General features: G+C 44.1%; 1 protein-coding gene across 3 annotated transcripts in view; it reads left to right on the top strand.

Moving 5' to 3' along the window:
- ZZEF1 (zinc finger ZZ-type and EF-hand domain containing 1) overlaps positions 1 to 16648 on the top strand; it is a 3309810-nt gene that overhangs the window by 46349 nt on the left and 3246813 nt on the right. For all 3 annotated transcript variants that reach the window (XM_069614719.1, XM_069614718.1, XM_069614717.1), the window contains exon 2: positions 3992 to 4136. In XM_069614719.1, the coding sequence (XP_069470820.1) occupies positions 3992 to 4136 (145 nt within the window). The remainder of the gene's footprint in view (positions 1 to 3991; positions 4137 to 16648) is intronic.

The raw sequence follows: 16648 nt of genomic DNA, 5'->3' as shown, positions 1-16648 counted from the left end.
GCTTAAGGTGGGGTAAGGTAAGGTTCCATTGGCAAAATAGTGATTGCAGAAATCGGCCAAGGCTGGAGCGAGGATGTCGATGTGGTCCTTGATGGTTCTGAAGGAGCAGGGGAGCATCTGCTTTGACATGTCTTTCATAGATCAGACTTATCTAGAAACATCATCAGGGGTGAACAAAGAGAAGGAGGAGGAGGAGGGGTGGCGGCCGGAGGGGGGGGCCCAGGAGTGGTAGAGGAATAGGAGAGAGTGGACAGGATGTCCTGAGTTTTAGTGGTGAAGTGAGAAGCCAGTGCAGTGCAGAGAGCCTAGGAGGGAACGGGAGAGGTGGAGACTGCAGCAGGATTGGCCAGCTCCTTGCAGATTTTGTAGTGAGTTTTTAGCAGCATTGGCTGTGCACCTACAGGGCTGTGCCAGGGGGAAAAAACATTTGAAAGGGAGTTAAGAGGATCAGTTGAAATTCTGCACCGTAATGACGGAAAGCTACGCAATGTTAGTGAGCTATGTATAACCAGATGTTTGGCGCCATAACAGTCGCAAACATCACTTTTAGAAAGATTGTATTTGAACATTAGGCATTTCCTCAAATAATTGTTGTAAGTGACTTATCAAAGACATTATTTATGTTGCCCTGGGATCTGTGCCATGTGTTGAGAGCCGTCATTATGAGTTATGGCTGCCTGTGCGGAGTAGACACTGTATATTGATGGAAAGTTAGCAGCACGTTTACATTTACTTATAATGGTGCAGAGCTACAAACATCCCCCGATAGCATTACTTGGGTGTAGTTTGCTCAAACTGTATTCTGGAAACGAAATATGACAAACGGGACACAGAGAGCAGTAGCTCTATCGTAGCCATCCTGTGGGCTGCTAACCAACTACCCCTCCTAAAAAAGATAATCCTTAAATGGTTCTTAACAGGAGTACATTTGAGGGTTGTTCGTGTGTGGGGCTAAATCTTAAATTTACATGTCTCTCGCTATTCATCTAGTTGGCGCCTATGATTACTTCAATGTTTTAAGAAAAAAATATGATGTACATTACTAATACTACTTTTTTTTATTGAAAAATAAAATAAGCGTAATAACACTGACATTGTTACAAACTGCTGCTTCGAGCACTGCTTACGGTCTGCTTAGCATTTACTATACCCAGCTGAACTTGTGTTTTTCATATCATTGAATGGATGCTTTATAGGTAAATGATAGTTTGCATGCTGAATCCTTGCCAAATATTTGTTAGAATTTTGTGGCCCTGGCCTGATTCTCTGAGAAGCCGTTGAATCACATAACAGAAATAATTCTTATGGTCTTTTGGTTGTTCTTTTGGTAGTTTTGTTTGAGGAAACGGGGAACTCATTGCGTATGGACTGGCTGTGATAACTATTGTGTATTTTGTTGCACATAATTTGGATACTATGCAATCCATACAGCAACAGAAGCACTTATATATGTTAAGTTTGGATAAGTACACCATATCATTTTTACAAAGTTTGCATTATTCATATATATGACCTATATGTGTTTGATGTTGGTGGATCAGAACAGTTAAAGATTAAAAGACATTGGGTCTCATTACAACCATGGCGGTCCAGGAACTACGGTACCTGTAAGCATGCCCGTACCCTAGTTCCCGGACCGCCATACTACGTGCTCTGCTCACGTGTGCCGTTTCGCCCACTAGGTTTTTCCTGGCAGGTGTAACGGCACCCGGGTGGAGAGCACGTCGGATGCACCGGCACAACTCAATGTGCCGGTGCATCTGACGTCCTCATCCCCATTCAGCCCTATAGGGCAGAATGGGGATCGGGACTCCCTTGATTCCGGCACTCGAAAATGGGCAATTACAGGGTCCGCCGAGCTCGGCATGACCCTGTTCTTGCCCATTCGCGGGTGCCAGAAAAAATGCAACTCCGGCGGCAGCGGCTACCGCCAGAGTTGTAATGAGGCCCATTGAGAGATTTGGGTGGGTAAGGAGGCTCACGAATAACTTAGTGTTTGACAGAGTAGGGAAGTGCTGATGAAGTTAACTGATCGGTTGACTGGTTTGGTTAGGAGTCATCCCACCCAGTGATAGAGGAAGAAACAATTCATTATCTGAGTTGAGATTTGTATAATTCACAAAATATGTTGCTCGGTATTTAAACTGCTGTCTGGTCCTAGCGGTTGAATAGCTGCATGATCTTTTGGCATGGTAAGGGAGATGGTAGCCATAGTGCGTAGGATTGTTCTCGCCTTCATTATTATGAGTTCAGTGTATGGGGGTCACCTCTGTCTTGTTCCCCTTTACTATTGCTCGTCTACATGGGATTGCTTCGGAGGTAGCGGTTTCTTACTCCCTGGTGGTATTGAGGGTGGTTGCAATCCTTTTTCTCCACTGTTCGTTGGATTTAGCGTGAGCACTAGCAGGCGCAATTCTTTTGTATGATCTATATAGACCTCTATTGCCCTAAGCGGTACCATCATGCTGATATGCAACTAAAAATATAAATGAGTCGTAGAGGGAAAACGAGGCTGAATTTTATAATTTGGGAAAATTCACGTTTTCGGTTATTTTCTGAATAAAAACGTTTTTTTTCTCTATTTTATAAGAAATAGGCAATGGGTTCCATGAGATAGCTGCCTCATATGAGAAGGAACAGTTCCCCGTTTTTTTGGGGTGCATCCACAGGATTTACAGTAGGTCTAAATCAAGAGATCAGAGATGTTGATTAGTGACGTAGAAAGATACTTTTAACGAACTGCTATGTTCAGAATAACCAATAGAGAAATTCTCCTCTGCACCGTTCCCAGGAAAATCTAACACTAGTCGTCCATCGTCTATAGGCAGGGCACCATGTTACATGGGCCATACTCCATGCTCAGCGTCTAAGCAACAACACAAATAAAAAGTGTGAACCGAGCCCTAAGTAGTATAATAGATTACTTGATATGTATGTGCTGGATGGTATTGCATACATTACCAAGAGTTTTGTAATATAGGAGAATGATCTTGAATGTTATCCAGACTGTAAAGAACAATTGGAGAATGTTGGAAAGGGTATCAAATAAATGTTGTCTTAAGTATTTAAACGTTACTATTACGCTTAATCTCGAGCTTCTTAATGAACTTCGTTAAGTGTAACTTGGAAGAAATTCTGTAGTGGAATCTTGTAGAGGGAAAGGCATTTCGCATAAGGTGCCATGAGAAATGAGCCAAGAAACAGAATTTGACCGGTCCTCCATATTGACTATAGATTGAAAATGTAAATTTGTGTTGGTTTGTCATATGTCATCCCAAGATTGCACACTTCAGAGAAACGCCAAAATCGAATCAAATCGTTCTCTTTTTCAACAGTAATTTGACCACCTTCTGTTATGTGCTGGCTGTAGTTGTTGGTGTCCTAGAAATGTCCAAATCCAATGGAAGACGACTGTTCTACTTGTGTCAACATTATTTTTTGTGTAATCCTATCACTCTAGAACAAACGGCACTAGCAAAGCCAACAGTTATATGCATATATATCTATACGTTTTTATATTACACTTTTCTATAAATCTTCTCAATATAATGAATGTGTTTCTTCTGGCCTCTAAATGTTCTTGGACCAGCTAGTGTTGTGTGCTGGGGTGTTATATTAATCACATTAAATTGACATGAATTTAGACAAGGAGTAGCTCAATGGCTGCAAGAAACCATTGCTTTACAGATCCATGCATTTACAGGCAGAATAGGTTGGTTTAGACCTGTTTGATGTGCCACAAATTTCGGCAACATAATTTGGTAACTTGATCCTGTTCTTTGTAGTGGCATTCATGTATCCTTCCAATATTACCAGAAAAAGTTACATTCTCACATATAGTTTCTTTACATTACTACCATACATCAGGCCAATACCGCCTCTAGGAGCCAAAACTAATTTTGAACATTGGATTTTGTTCTGTGTTGTCTGTATGTCCTGCATTGGGGATGCGTTGGGGATGACTCGAGGGTCTAATTCTTATCTCTTGCAGGCATTTGCACAGTTTGATGCAGAGGGTGATGGAATCGCTGATGTGGAGATCATGTTGGAAGTCCTCAAGAACTCCAGTGGAGCCAATCTGCAAGGGGAACTTAGTCATGTTATCAGACAACTTCAGGCATGTTCACTCACCCCAGGTAAGCTGCATTTTAATGCACCTCTTCTAACGCAAAGCGTTTGGACTAGAAAAGTATGGATACTACCTTTCAAAGTCATGTTTTTAATGCACAGTTACTCTCGCTGTATTTTTATATTCTTAATTCTTTTGCAAACTTTAATGACCATAGTGAATGAAACATTTCAAATGAGCATACAGTAACTTGTCTATTTAGGTATTTCCATATCAAATGTTTGCATATCTTATAAGGATTGAACAAGTAGAAACTAAAAGTAGTACCTGGGTAACTGGCATCACCCTGTAAGCGGGAGTTATTTCGAGGGATCGAGGAGCTAGCACTTAAGGAGTCACAAATCTAACTTCGCACAAAATGATCAGGGCGTTCCCTAATGCTTTAAGACTCCATAAAAATAATTATGAATGAGTATAAACCTAATGTATGTCTAACACTACAATGACATTTTGAATGTGATGTTCACTTTTCAACTAATCTATTAGTAAAACTCATTCAAAATTATTTTTCTGGAGTCTTAATGTGTTCGAGCATGCTCTGATCATTTTGTGCTCAGTAGCTAACCTCCCACCTGGACACATCGGGGAATTTCCAGGAGCCCTTTAGTTTATACTACAAATCTAACTTCTACATGATATGCAAAATAAAATGGAACCATTTGTTTATATAGGACTCATTATGCTTTAAACCTCTTTTACATATGTCCTAATGTTACTTTATATACATTCCCAAACACACAGGGTTAATGTCAGATAGGTATGTATGTATGGCAGAAGTTGGGTAAGGGAGTCTAAAATAGCTCCTGATACTTGTTCGGAAGCTAACGAGGCTCTTCTAGGTTAAAAATCCATAAACATTACTTATTCCAATTCTACAAATTGGACATCCAGGCTACCATTATATTGCCCATGCCATGGTAAAGTGGCCATAGCATCTGTCCTTTAGCCAGACCCTTTGGACATGTTTGCCTCACAAATACAAGGCGATTTATTAACTTTTTTTACAGAACTATCAGCAGACTCACTAACCAACTCCCACCTAAAGTTACAACCCAATGTAAAAGGCCACGTAACACGCACCTTGACCACTTTAGCATGGCACTGGCGATGACAAGACACCCTAAGCTCTTTGCAGAAGTACAACCAGATCTATTATGCACCATGCAAATCCCACCTAACTTTTTTCCCTTTATCCTGGCACTGACAATGACAAGACCCTCTCACCTATTTGTAGAATTACAACCCAATCTTCTGCACACCTAACGTTCCGCAGTCACTACCTCACTTTTAATTTTTATTTAAATTTATTTTTCATTGAAGTTTTTTGTACATAACATAGCACACAATCTTTACATGAGGAACCTCCTTACAGAGTGTTGTCAAAAAGAAGAAAAAGGGGAAACAAATACAACTTTGACAACCATAGGATCCCTCTGTACGACCTCTTCATAGTGATGATATGGGAGATGAAAGTCCATTCATATTGATTCTGGAACAAAGGTCTTTCCAAACCAGGCATCTGTCCCAATGGGGTGCACACATGAAACGTATCAAACTGCATGACTATATTTATAAGGCGACTACAGATAGTTAAACCCTCACACAGTCGCAAAATGGCAACCGTTTTATTTCCAGCCTATCTTAAGGTATGACATTGTCCGTTTCGGCCCTCTGAGGTTTCGACTTCAATAGCGCCTCCGCCTTGTCAGAGTCCCAAAAGACCTATTACTTGTAATTCCTTAAAACCCTCGACTTTGCTGGGCAGAGAAGACCTGCTTTGAGTTTTACCAATGAAGGATTTCTTCAGGCTTTTCAACCATTTCCTCCATTTCCAAGTGACCAGCGCTAGTTCGGGGAAGAGCTAGCGCTCTTATGCTGTTGGTAAGTCAGGGTACCTTTCTCCTAGGGCCGCACTCAGTATTATTTCCCTGTCCAAGGCATCATACGGCCCAGAGTTCGTATCTGCATCGTTCTGACCACATTCTCGAGATGCTACAGCCTATTCTCTGTGGATCTATTCCCCTTAAGCACCACCTCCATCTTTGTGCTCATTTGTTGCACTACTGGGACCAACTGGGCACTTTGATTTTCCAATTCCGATGTCTTCTGTTCCAGGGTGGAAGTTCTTGATTCCAGTTGGGCCGCTTGTTCATTAAGTTTATAAAATGTGCTCTCAAAGCGTGATAACAATTTTTCAATGCGACCCAGCGCAGCAAGTCCTCGATCACGAGATGGAGAAGATAGGTGGGAGGGCTCATCGCTTGCCAAACCCTGCTTATGTGCCGTACCTCTTGGTGCAAAAAAATTCTAGTCCACCACTTTTTTCCAGCTTTTGACAGGTGCCATCTTTGTAATTTTAGTGCATGTAGTTTCTAAATCTGGATGCAGGCTATTCAGCTCAATCACATTTTAAAAGCAGGTTTGGCAGGAAGCGCTCTTGTGCTCAATATGGCCCTCTTCTAGCCCGCCTCAGCTCAGAAGCAGGACATTCAAAGATGGCCGCTAGGAGATAGGTAGCGAAGTAGGACTAACGACTAGCTGAGATAACTAAGGCATCCAGGCCCCTCGAGTAGCCCACCTCGTACTATGGCTCTGTAGCATGCAGCTCCGCCTCTGGGTGCGCTCCGGATTCCCAAGCACCAGTCCATGGGCGCCTTAACTGCTCCTCCTCCTACAGCCGCAAGTAACCAATCTTTGTGGGTAGAACCCTGCGAGAGCGGGGCCGCTCATGTCACCACAGCCTTTCATGGCAAGTTCCACTCCCGTTGACTGACAGTTTGCAGCTGACTGAGCTAGTGCAGCGCTCCCCAGGCCTAGCTTGGAATAATCAGCCCCTTTTCTTGCACATATTCTGCCATTCTTCCCTCCTCGCTCCGGAGCTCGATAAGTTACCACCATCTTAGGTGGCTACCAAGCCACGCCCCCCACTTCCTCCTTTTCATATAACTACAACTAGTGCATTGTCAGTCCCGGTAACAGAATGTGGATGACTAGACACACTGACCCCTTTGAAGAACTACCACTCGCCCTACTGTAGACCGAATAATCGTCCAACACTATAATCACTACATTGTCAGTGTCCGATTAAAGTGACCCCAGGATACAGCTGCAGTAATCTCTTTAACTACCACCCAATTTACTAGACACCCAACATTTAAAAATACTACATCCTAACAGTGCCACAACCACTATATGGTCATTGCTATGGAAAAATAGCCTGACCAGGCCCCAAGGCCACTTTACCCTAACGCGGATGATGGCAAAACCACTAACCTCTGCATAGAACTTCCACAAAACCTACTGCACACCCAACTACTCCCACCTGAACCTTGTCCTTTTTTGTTTCAAAATAGAACTTTATTGGCATCTCAAACAATACACTATCATCAATCAACACAGTTACCTATAACCTACAATTACCCTCCACCCCCGACCTCCCCCTAACCCCGCTTCTCCCCCATACTCTCCCACCCTTCCTTTGCACATCCCCCAAGCAGCAGATGATATTCTGTTCACATGCGTTCATGTCTTGGCTCCGACTCCCCATGAGGTCCAAGCCTCCCCCACTTCCTATGGGCCCCCTTCCAACAGCCCCCGTGGTTGTCTCCTCCAGACTGCCTCCCTGGCCCCAAATTGTAACTCACCCTAATCACCTTTACCTGGTCTCGCCGTCCCCGCCCTCCTATGGCGTTTACCGACCACACTTCACGAAAAAGGACATTCGCTGTCCTTCTGTATTGGACCGTGATACGTTCAGAAGATGTCAGAAACTCCATATGGTATATGGCATGAACCGTCCACCCGCTATTTTTCCACCGGTATGCATCGATTTTTTTTTTTTCCACAACTGGGCCAGGCAACATCTAGCCGCTACCAGCATAACATGCACCATATGACCATGTCCAGTCTCCTCCTTCTCCTCTTCCCCCAGCTGGACCCCAAAGAGGAGGAACTACGGCGAGAACACCCTGTGTATCCCTTCAACCCCTCTAACCCAAGCTAGGACATCTCTCCAGTAGGCTTGGACCTTAAGATCGCCCCACCACCTATGACCATAGTCCCTTCTCACCCGATAACACTTCCAACATTGCAGATCTTGCCCCTACCCATCTTCCAGGAGTGGCGGTCTTTCCCTTTCGGTCATGGGGGTATCCAGGGCTGCTTGGTCGCCGGTTGTGAGGTATTCTTTATCTTTGGAAGAGACATTTTGTGGTTTGTGTTGCTGTTCCCTTTGCATTGCCAGTGTTTGTGCTGGGTTTGGATATGTGGGCTTGACATCCACCTTTCCTGGAACCTTGGTGTTTTGTCTTGCGTGTCCCTGGGGCCGTAGAGCCTGGATAATGGGCTGGTCCCCTCTTGGGAGTTATCCCTGCGCTTCTGCGATGCTGAGATGTTCTGCTGGGTCCTGTGAGAGCGCTGCCTGGGTAGGTCTGGTCCCTTTTGTGACCAGGTGGGGGGGTAGTTAGATTTGCTTCTGTGGCAGGTTCATGCGCTTAGCGTGCTCTCTGGTGCTGGGGGGCGAAGGGGCTGCCAGGCTCCTAATTGGCGTTCTTATGAAGAGATATTGTGCCCACTTTGCTGGTGTTTTCCCCTTGTGGATTTGTTCCCCCGGCTGCTGATGAATTATGGATGCGTGCCCCTTTTTCTTTTTTTTTCTTTTTTTCTTTTTAACTAATGCATCATGTGGGTAATGGGGAGAGAGTCCCCCTGTAGGCCTTCCTGGCCCTCTATGCCTGTTTGGTTTTGCTGCCTTGCCATTGTGGCTCTGATAAGTCTTTGCTGGGCGTACAGGGTACCCAGCCCTCTTCGCGGATATATGGCGGGCAGGGCGAGTGCCTCTGAGCTCATGGAGCGCTGGTGGGGGAGATGCTGCACCAACTGTTGGGGTCTTGGGGGCGCGCAGTACCTTGTTAGGGAAGTGGAGGTCCCGTCTGCTGCTCCTCCAGTCTCGCACCGCTTCTCCCCTCTTCTTGATCTGTTGGGGCGGCAGCCTCGCTGCTCTTCCTCTTCCCGTTAGGGCCGCTCCAGGTCTCTGATTTCAGTGCTGTTCCCCCGGCGTGCTCCGACATGTTTACAGCCTGCCGTCACAAGCTGCTGTGCTCCTACCGTCTGTGCCTTTTAATTTCGTTGCTTCACAGTGGTGTTAAGTTTCAATTTTTCCTCTGGCGCTCCTACCGTCACGGTACTTCTGTCGCCAGGGGGCCCGGGTCGTCCCCTCTCGTCACTTCCTTCTCCGTGGCTCCCCCGGCGTGTTATCTTCCCCGCGCACCTTGTTAATGACGTGTTTCTGGTGGGGAAACGTTGCCAATTCCTCTATCTCCCACGGCTTCTGTTTGCGCCTCCTCGCTGATCCGCTCCAGTTGCTAGGGAAGCCACTCTTTCTGTGGGGTCGGCAGATCTCTCATGGGACCCGTCAGTCGTTCTGAGAATGTACCAGCTGGGGTTCACTGCGTTTGGATCAATAATCTGCTTTATTGTCCAGCTTTAGAGTTGCGGCCCGTTGGGAAACACGTAGGAAAAAATAATGTATTTTCTTTGCCCTAAGCCATATATGATGTACAGCTGCTGTCATTCCGCTGTCATTACTAGAGATTCTGCACCAAAGATGGATGCCCAGAACTGGTCAGAACGATAGTTCAGACATTTTTCATAACCTTTTGCATATTCATGTTCAAGTGTGGGACAAGCCATGAGGATATGCCCTCAAGGTTCGACATTACCTTTACACAACCGGCATATAGGCTCATCAAACAGTATGCCCTTCCATGCTCCCACATATTCTCGCACTGGAAGGATGCCCATACGCAAATACATAATGAAGTGAATGAGGGCATGACTGCACAGTTTCGTCAAATAGCTGCGTGGAGTTTTAGTGAACTGTCCCTGATGGGTATCAAGATTATACATTCTCATTTTAGATAGTTTGGCGATGGACTGGGTGCGGTCACATCCAACAGTTTTGACTCTTAACTTTTTAGGGAACAATGCCATCTCCAGATCAGTAAGGAAATACATATCAATCTCCCCAAAATGAGCCTTGACAGAATCCACCAATGCCTTTTACGATGTGCTCTTGGATCTCAGCTTAGTGTGTTCAACTGTCAGGCCCACTAATGATCCTTTGGCTTCCCCGACAGAATTGATTTTTAACCAGAACTTGCATTTTCCCATTTTCCAAAGAGACATTAAGGACTGCAGCCCAAGTTCTAATCTTATTACTTACACCGGGATGGTACCCAGGAGGCCCAACATGGAGTGTAATATTGTAGCCGCTATCTTTTGCAGGCACTGCTTTCTCAGGGATTCCAGTGCGTATAGTATTTCTGGAATAATGGAGATCTTGTATGCTACAACCTTGGTCTCAATAGTGACTTCCACACCTGTTAATTGCACTTTTAATATCCAGCCATTTACGCCAAGCTTTTGGGGGGAAGAGCCTCAGAGTAACATACCAGAGAATGTGAAGCCCTTATAGGTAGTCCCAAATAATTAGATTTCCAAAAGGCATTATTTTTGTTTTCATGAGATTGATCCTGAGGCCATTTAGTTCAGCATACAAATGTACAGTGTCGCCCCTGTAGGAGAATCATAGGATGTTCTCCCCTCCAAACTTTGGTGGAGAATTGCGGGGAGACTTCAAGGCCAGGTCTAGATCTGCTACATCGAGGTTGAAAAAGGAGGGGGGGGGGCAAGAACACATCCTTGTTTGAGCCCATTGTGTGTTGGGTAGCTCTTCGACATGCACCCTCCTGAGTCAGCCTCACCCTGATCGAAGTGTCCCTGTACAGTAATTTGATAAAGTACAGGAGAGAGAGATCTATACCCCACGCTTCCAATTTCAACCAAAGTTTTACACGGGGGACACTATCAAAAGCTGCACAATAGTCAACATAATAGAAGTATAAACATGACTCTGGGTTTTAATGTGTCGGATATTAAGGTTTCGAGGCCCCAGATAGAGTACGTTGTACGGCAACCCTTTCTAAACCCAGTATGTTGGATGTTCAAGAGGTTTTTCACATCAGACCATTTATTTAACTTTTCCAATAAAAGGCTCACAAAGATATTTGCGCTTGTGTCAAGCATCACTAGCAGCCTGTAATTCAACAGATCTGAATGTGGGCCGCTGATATGTACTGGTATTAGAATTCATTGTTGCCATGTTTGGGGGAATTTACCTGCCCCAATAATATGGAAATAGAGTTGATATAAAATGGCGGCACATAGCTGAGGATCTTTCTTAATAGCCGCATTGTACGGACTATCTTGTCCTTGTGCCCTTGAGACCTTTGTTTTTGTGATAAATCTAGCAACATCTGGTTCCTCGAAATATAGTCGTGCCGGGTTCCCCGTTATATGTGGTGGTTCCTTTTCTACTTGAGGAGTCAGCAGATCCCAGTGCATCCCTTCTATGTGGGTTCCCCAGGCCTCCTCCCCGATACCGCAGAGTTCACCTGCAGTTTCTCCAGACCTATGAATACGGAGCAGATACCAAAACATTTTAGTGTCATAAGTTCTAATCAGGGATTGAATAAACTTCCAGTTTGATGTGCCTTACTGAAATGTATGGCCACGGTACCAATTCTTGTATCGAGTTTGAAGTGTGGCAAACTGTTTCCTTTTCTCCCTCTCCGATAAATGCCCTCCCTTCCTAATCCTGCGCATTGCTGCTTGTAATTCTCGCTTCTTCTTGGCGATAACCAGGTAGAAAGAAACCCCCTGCTTTCCCAGTTATCTGTATAGAACTAAATATCTGCACTGTTTAGGCCAGTAGGTATCTAGCATCTCCTTCAGGTCCCAGTTACTAGTTATAATGTCCTTGGGGGTTAGACCACTCGATACCAAAGAATAATGAAGACTATGTTTGATGCAGACCATAATATTCGATTGCTCTGTAAATTCACTATGACATTTGCACAGGGCTTTTCCCTGATTTTGATAGTTTTCAAATTGCACGTCATACTTAATATGGCATGGTCACCCAATTCCCTTGGTAGAATCACAAACTCCTGGAAAAGTTTGCATGTGTAAGGGTTGGCAAAAATAAAGTCAATACGACTATTATGTCGGCCATTACTCCACATTGCATAAGAGTTCAGGCCCGTAGGTTTTAGAGGGCACAGTTCAAACTTGAGCAGAATTTCCAGCCATCACTCGCCTCTTTTTTGGGACTTAGTATTTTCTGTATCTGATTCACCTTGTGTGGTAAGGACATCATAAGCAGGCATATTGTCCTGTGAGCAATTAGTATTAAAATCCCCAGATACTACTATACCACCTCTATGAAACTGAGTGGACCATGACCTCAGAGCATCAGAGACCACCATCATTAGCTCATCAATGTTTGAGTACCAACTACTGGAAAATGTGGGAGCATCGCACACAGTTTATATGAGATCTTGCGCCAGTTTATGTTCTAGGGCAGATTTGGCTCCTATGCAGAGGCCACCATTCGAGCGCCGCCTCAATGGGGGGTTTAGCCAAACAGAGTAAATACCCATCTAAATTAAATGGTGAAATTACCCAGGTCTCTTGTAATAGAAATAGGTGTGCGTTCTGTAAAGAGTCCCTGCCCCACAGATGTTGCAAGAATGAATGATGACCCCGGGTATTCCACGAGAGAATGTTTGGACTCACTGGTCAAGTAAAAGCTACTATGAGCGAGAGCCAATTTCCACTCCTCCTCACTGCCTCTTGCACTGTGCTCTGAGCTCTGGGGCATGTGTGATGGAAATAACCTTTGCCAACGCTGACGCACCCCTGAACCTCTCGTCGTCCTGTTTCCCTTCCATGGTGTATAGAGGGACAAAGGATTTGACCATTTGGGTTTTTGGCCTAAAAAATAGAGTATCGAAACCCAGTTTCTGCAAGGCTAGAGAATGCATACAAAGCCGTTCTATCACAACCGAGGAAACAAGTCACCAAAGCCTATTGGTAGTACTGTAGAAATCCGGCAGTTCCAGACGAGCAATGTCATTTAAGGATAAAATCCTCCGCTCAGGAATTTGATGAAAAATATTTTTGAGCGGTCACGGTCATTGTCGTGTAGGGTATCGTGATACGAAGGTCTGTGCAACACAGACTGACAGCAAAAAAATACATGCAACGATCTAAAATGGGTGTGGTCAAAACATGAGAGTCAAGGATATTAAAGCAGAGAGAGGAAAATGCTGGGGTCCTACCCAAACGCAGGAACTCCAATCAAAGGATGTGTTTATAGTGTTGCTATGGAGCCGGAGAGGATAATAGACAGACTCTCCTGTCCGTGTGTATGCTGGTTAACCTGGTCATAATGACAACAAAAGACTGAATACTGAAACGTCCAGATATCGCAAAGTGAACTGGGCGTTGTATTTCACAGAGACTTGTGCATAACGACAAAAGGGCATATTGCAGTATTGAAAACATAAAATTAGTGCTGCAAATAAAGAAAGGTGTGTACATGAATGCACAGAGAGTGAATAGACGTGTCACTTCATCATTTGGCAGAAAGGCTAAATATCGCAGAGCGACATGGCCCTGGTGGGCGATATGGTAGCTTAACTAGTAAGGAATAATGATGCATGGATGGAACAAAAAATCGTGATGTGAAAAGTAGATACTAAAGAGAATGGGGGTCAAATAAAAATGTATAATATAAACAAGATGAATGAGGATACATATATGAATATATAAAACGATATATGTCCCTGATGCCAAAAAATTGAAAACTAAAATTGGGACCAATAGATGCACTTGTACACTGGAAAGGTAAATTCAGCTCATGGAAATTGGAGGTTATACAAATATACATAACATCATTAAATGACTTATCGATTGTAGCAAAGGATAATTAGTTCAAAAATATACATTTGTAACCCAACTTATAATTCACCAGAGGGTTGAAGTGTGTCCCAAATATGTAAAAGGCTGTCACAATGAACAATTGGTCAAATGTATAAATTTCAAAGGGCTATTTTTGGTGTACATAGACAAGTAATCTTCAAGAACCTTACCATATAATATTGACAATATGTGATAGAGAAAACCGTTAAAAATATCAGATTAACATTTCGAATGGCTTGGGTTCTCCCACGTGTTCCTCATTTTATGATATCTCCAATAGCCAGCTTCAGCTGCTTCAGAATTTAGCACAGGCAACACAATATCATGGATGCATGTGAAGATGTGGACAGGGTGGAAGTTGGCAGGCGCTATTGGAGAAAAATTGTTCTTGAAGCAACATGTCAGCAGCTTAGTATCCTCATGTGCCTATTACATAAAATTACTAGCTCATCTAAGACCCCTTATATCTCGGGAAAATGCAGAGACCATCGCAAGAGCAATAATAGCGTGAAAAATTGACTATTGCGCTAGCCTTCTAATGGGCATAGACAAGACTGACTGTAAATAAACTGCAATTGTGTCAAAACGGGGCGGTCAGAGTAGTTATGAAACTCAAACGTAGAGATCACGTCGCTTCTGCGAGACGCACTCTGCACTGTCTCCCCGTGGAGTCTCGAATTTTGTTCAGGACTCTATAATTCATAAATGTAAACAAGGCAAGATGCCCGACTATCTACAACAGCTCCTCCCTATGAAATCTAATAGTAGAGCCCTAAGAGCAAATAACCAACATCTACTGGTTGTTCCTGAATGCTGTACCATAAAGGTAGCCAACTCCGCCTTCTTTTCTATCGGGCCTACTATCTGGAACTCCCTCCCCTTGGAGATGAGAAGTATTGAGTCACTTGAGCTCTTTAAGAAGAGGCTGATGACTCATCTTTTTAACTAATCTGTTTTTGATACTCTATAATTTTAGTCTCTATTGATCTTCATTCATGATTTTATGCTTTTATGTTTTTATGCTTGATGTGTCTTTCTGTTCTCTTGTAGCGCCCTCACACCTTAGGGTCCATGGCCGTGCGATATAAATGTAAAGTAAAAAGTAAAGATGGGGAGTGCATTACACATGACATGAGTACAAGATGGGTTGTAGTAGAGTGTTGTGTGTGGTGAGGGCCAATCGGTCAGTGCCGGTACAGCAATGGTCGAAGGTGAGTACAATGAAGACGACATGAAAATTGAAACTTACACTGTAGTACGGTGTGTTGCATGTGCTACGCCCGTAGCTCCTTTGATGAATGGGTGGGTACAATGCACCGCAAAATTTGTGCCCTGGGGTGAATTAGGTTTGATTGTTGCCTTTGATGTGCTATTTGTGATTATTGCATAACATGTTGGATTCCTGGGTATGGGGACTGGTTGCAATTTGTACACTGCATACTGGATGCCTGCACCTCATGGAGTGACAACGTGTGTCCTGTGTGTGCAGTGGTTAAGTACTGGCTGATTAGAAGTGGCTAGGGGTGACATGCATGTACCTGGCCACTTGTTCACTTGCAGGACTCTGTTATGTAGTGTTGGGTGTAGCCCAGGTGTACACTGTTTGGTGTATGGCAAAAGGCCACAGGGTGTAGGCGAGGACTCGAGCCTAGGCATGCACTATAGTACGCCACCATAACGCAGACATCTAGTTTTAAGTATGTATGTGTCAAATGGTGGTTACGTTCAATAAATGGTTGTGCAGGAGCTTGTAGACCTTTTTAGAAGAGCACCATTGACTTCAAATGCATGCAATGCTATATGGTGTACATTATTGCACCACAGTTGAATTAGGGAGACACATGGTGCTATTAGTTTGTCATCAGTTGCCTTTTCAAGCACCCATTGGCTGTTACGTTTGTGGACTGTGGCAAATGTTCCCCTTAATGAGAGTTTTGTTGTGGTGGGTGTGGGTATGCACCCAAGAGCGTATCCCTTGACGGCAACCAGCATACCATAATGCAGCCCTGCCGAGTTGCCTTGGTATCTTGCGGAGCATGATGACCTTTAATGTGTGTGGAGAGCATTTGCCTCTCAGTGGAGCACCTCAAGTGAGGTGCTATGTGTTCATGAGCACATGGTGTAGGCAATTGCATAGATTGCATTTTAGGGAGGCTTATGTCAGCATGTGCTTTTAATACGGGATTCCCTTTACATGACCATTGCTTGAGGAAGTGTTATCATATTGCACTATGAAAGGATGTGCTTACCATCACAAAGGTGCATAATGGACAATGTACAGAGCTACTGACACACAGTTTAGCAGAGCACACACAACGTCGTGGTGGCCTGCATCCAAAGATGTGCACTGGGTGAAAGGTGGCAGGCGCATTTGCAGATGGGGAATCCATGACACATGACATGAGGAGCACAACATGAGGTGCACTAGGTTGTTCTGTGTGTGGTGACGCCTTAGCATCTTGGATGCATGGCTGGAAGCCTTGCACAAAGACGTGTGGGTTGCCTGTAAGTAGTCCTTAAAATGTTTCCTTTTGTGTGCGGTTTGTGAGTTGTGCATGCATTGTGATTCCATTGGTGTGTTCATTGTTCACACATGGTACATTTAGCAGTGCATGGCAGGAGCTTATGGAGTGTACACTTATGCAGTGTGTCCACTGAGTTCTGTGTTGAGAAAGTGTGTGTGTTGTAGTGCAT

Source organism: Ambystoma mexicanum, chromosome 9 (assembly GCF_040938575.1).
Source record: "Ambystoma mexicanum isolate Mex_15411 chromosome 9, UKY_AmexF1_1, whole genome shotgun sequence".
In the NCBI taxonomy this organism is placed as follows: Eukaryota; Metazoa; Chordata; class Amphibia; order Caudata; family Ambystomatidae; genus Ambystoma; species Ambystoma mexicanum.
The sequence above is the reverse complement of the archived record's forward strand: the minus strand, read 5'-3'. Positions and strand labels throughout refer to the sequence as shown.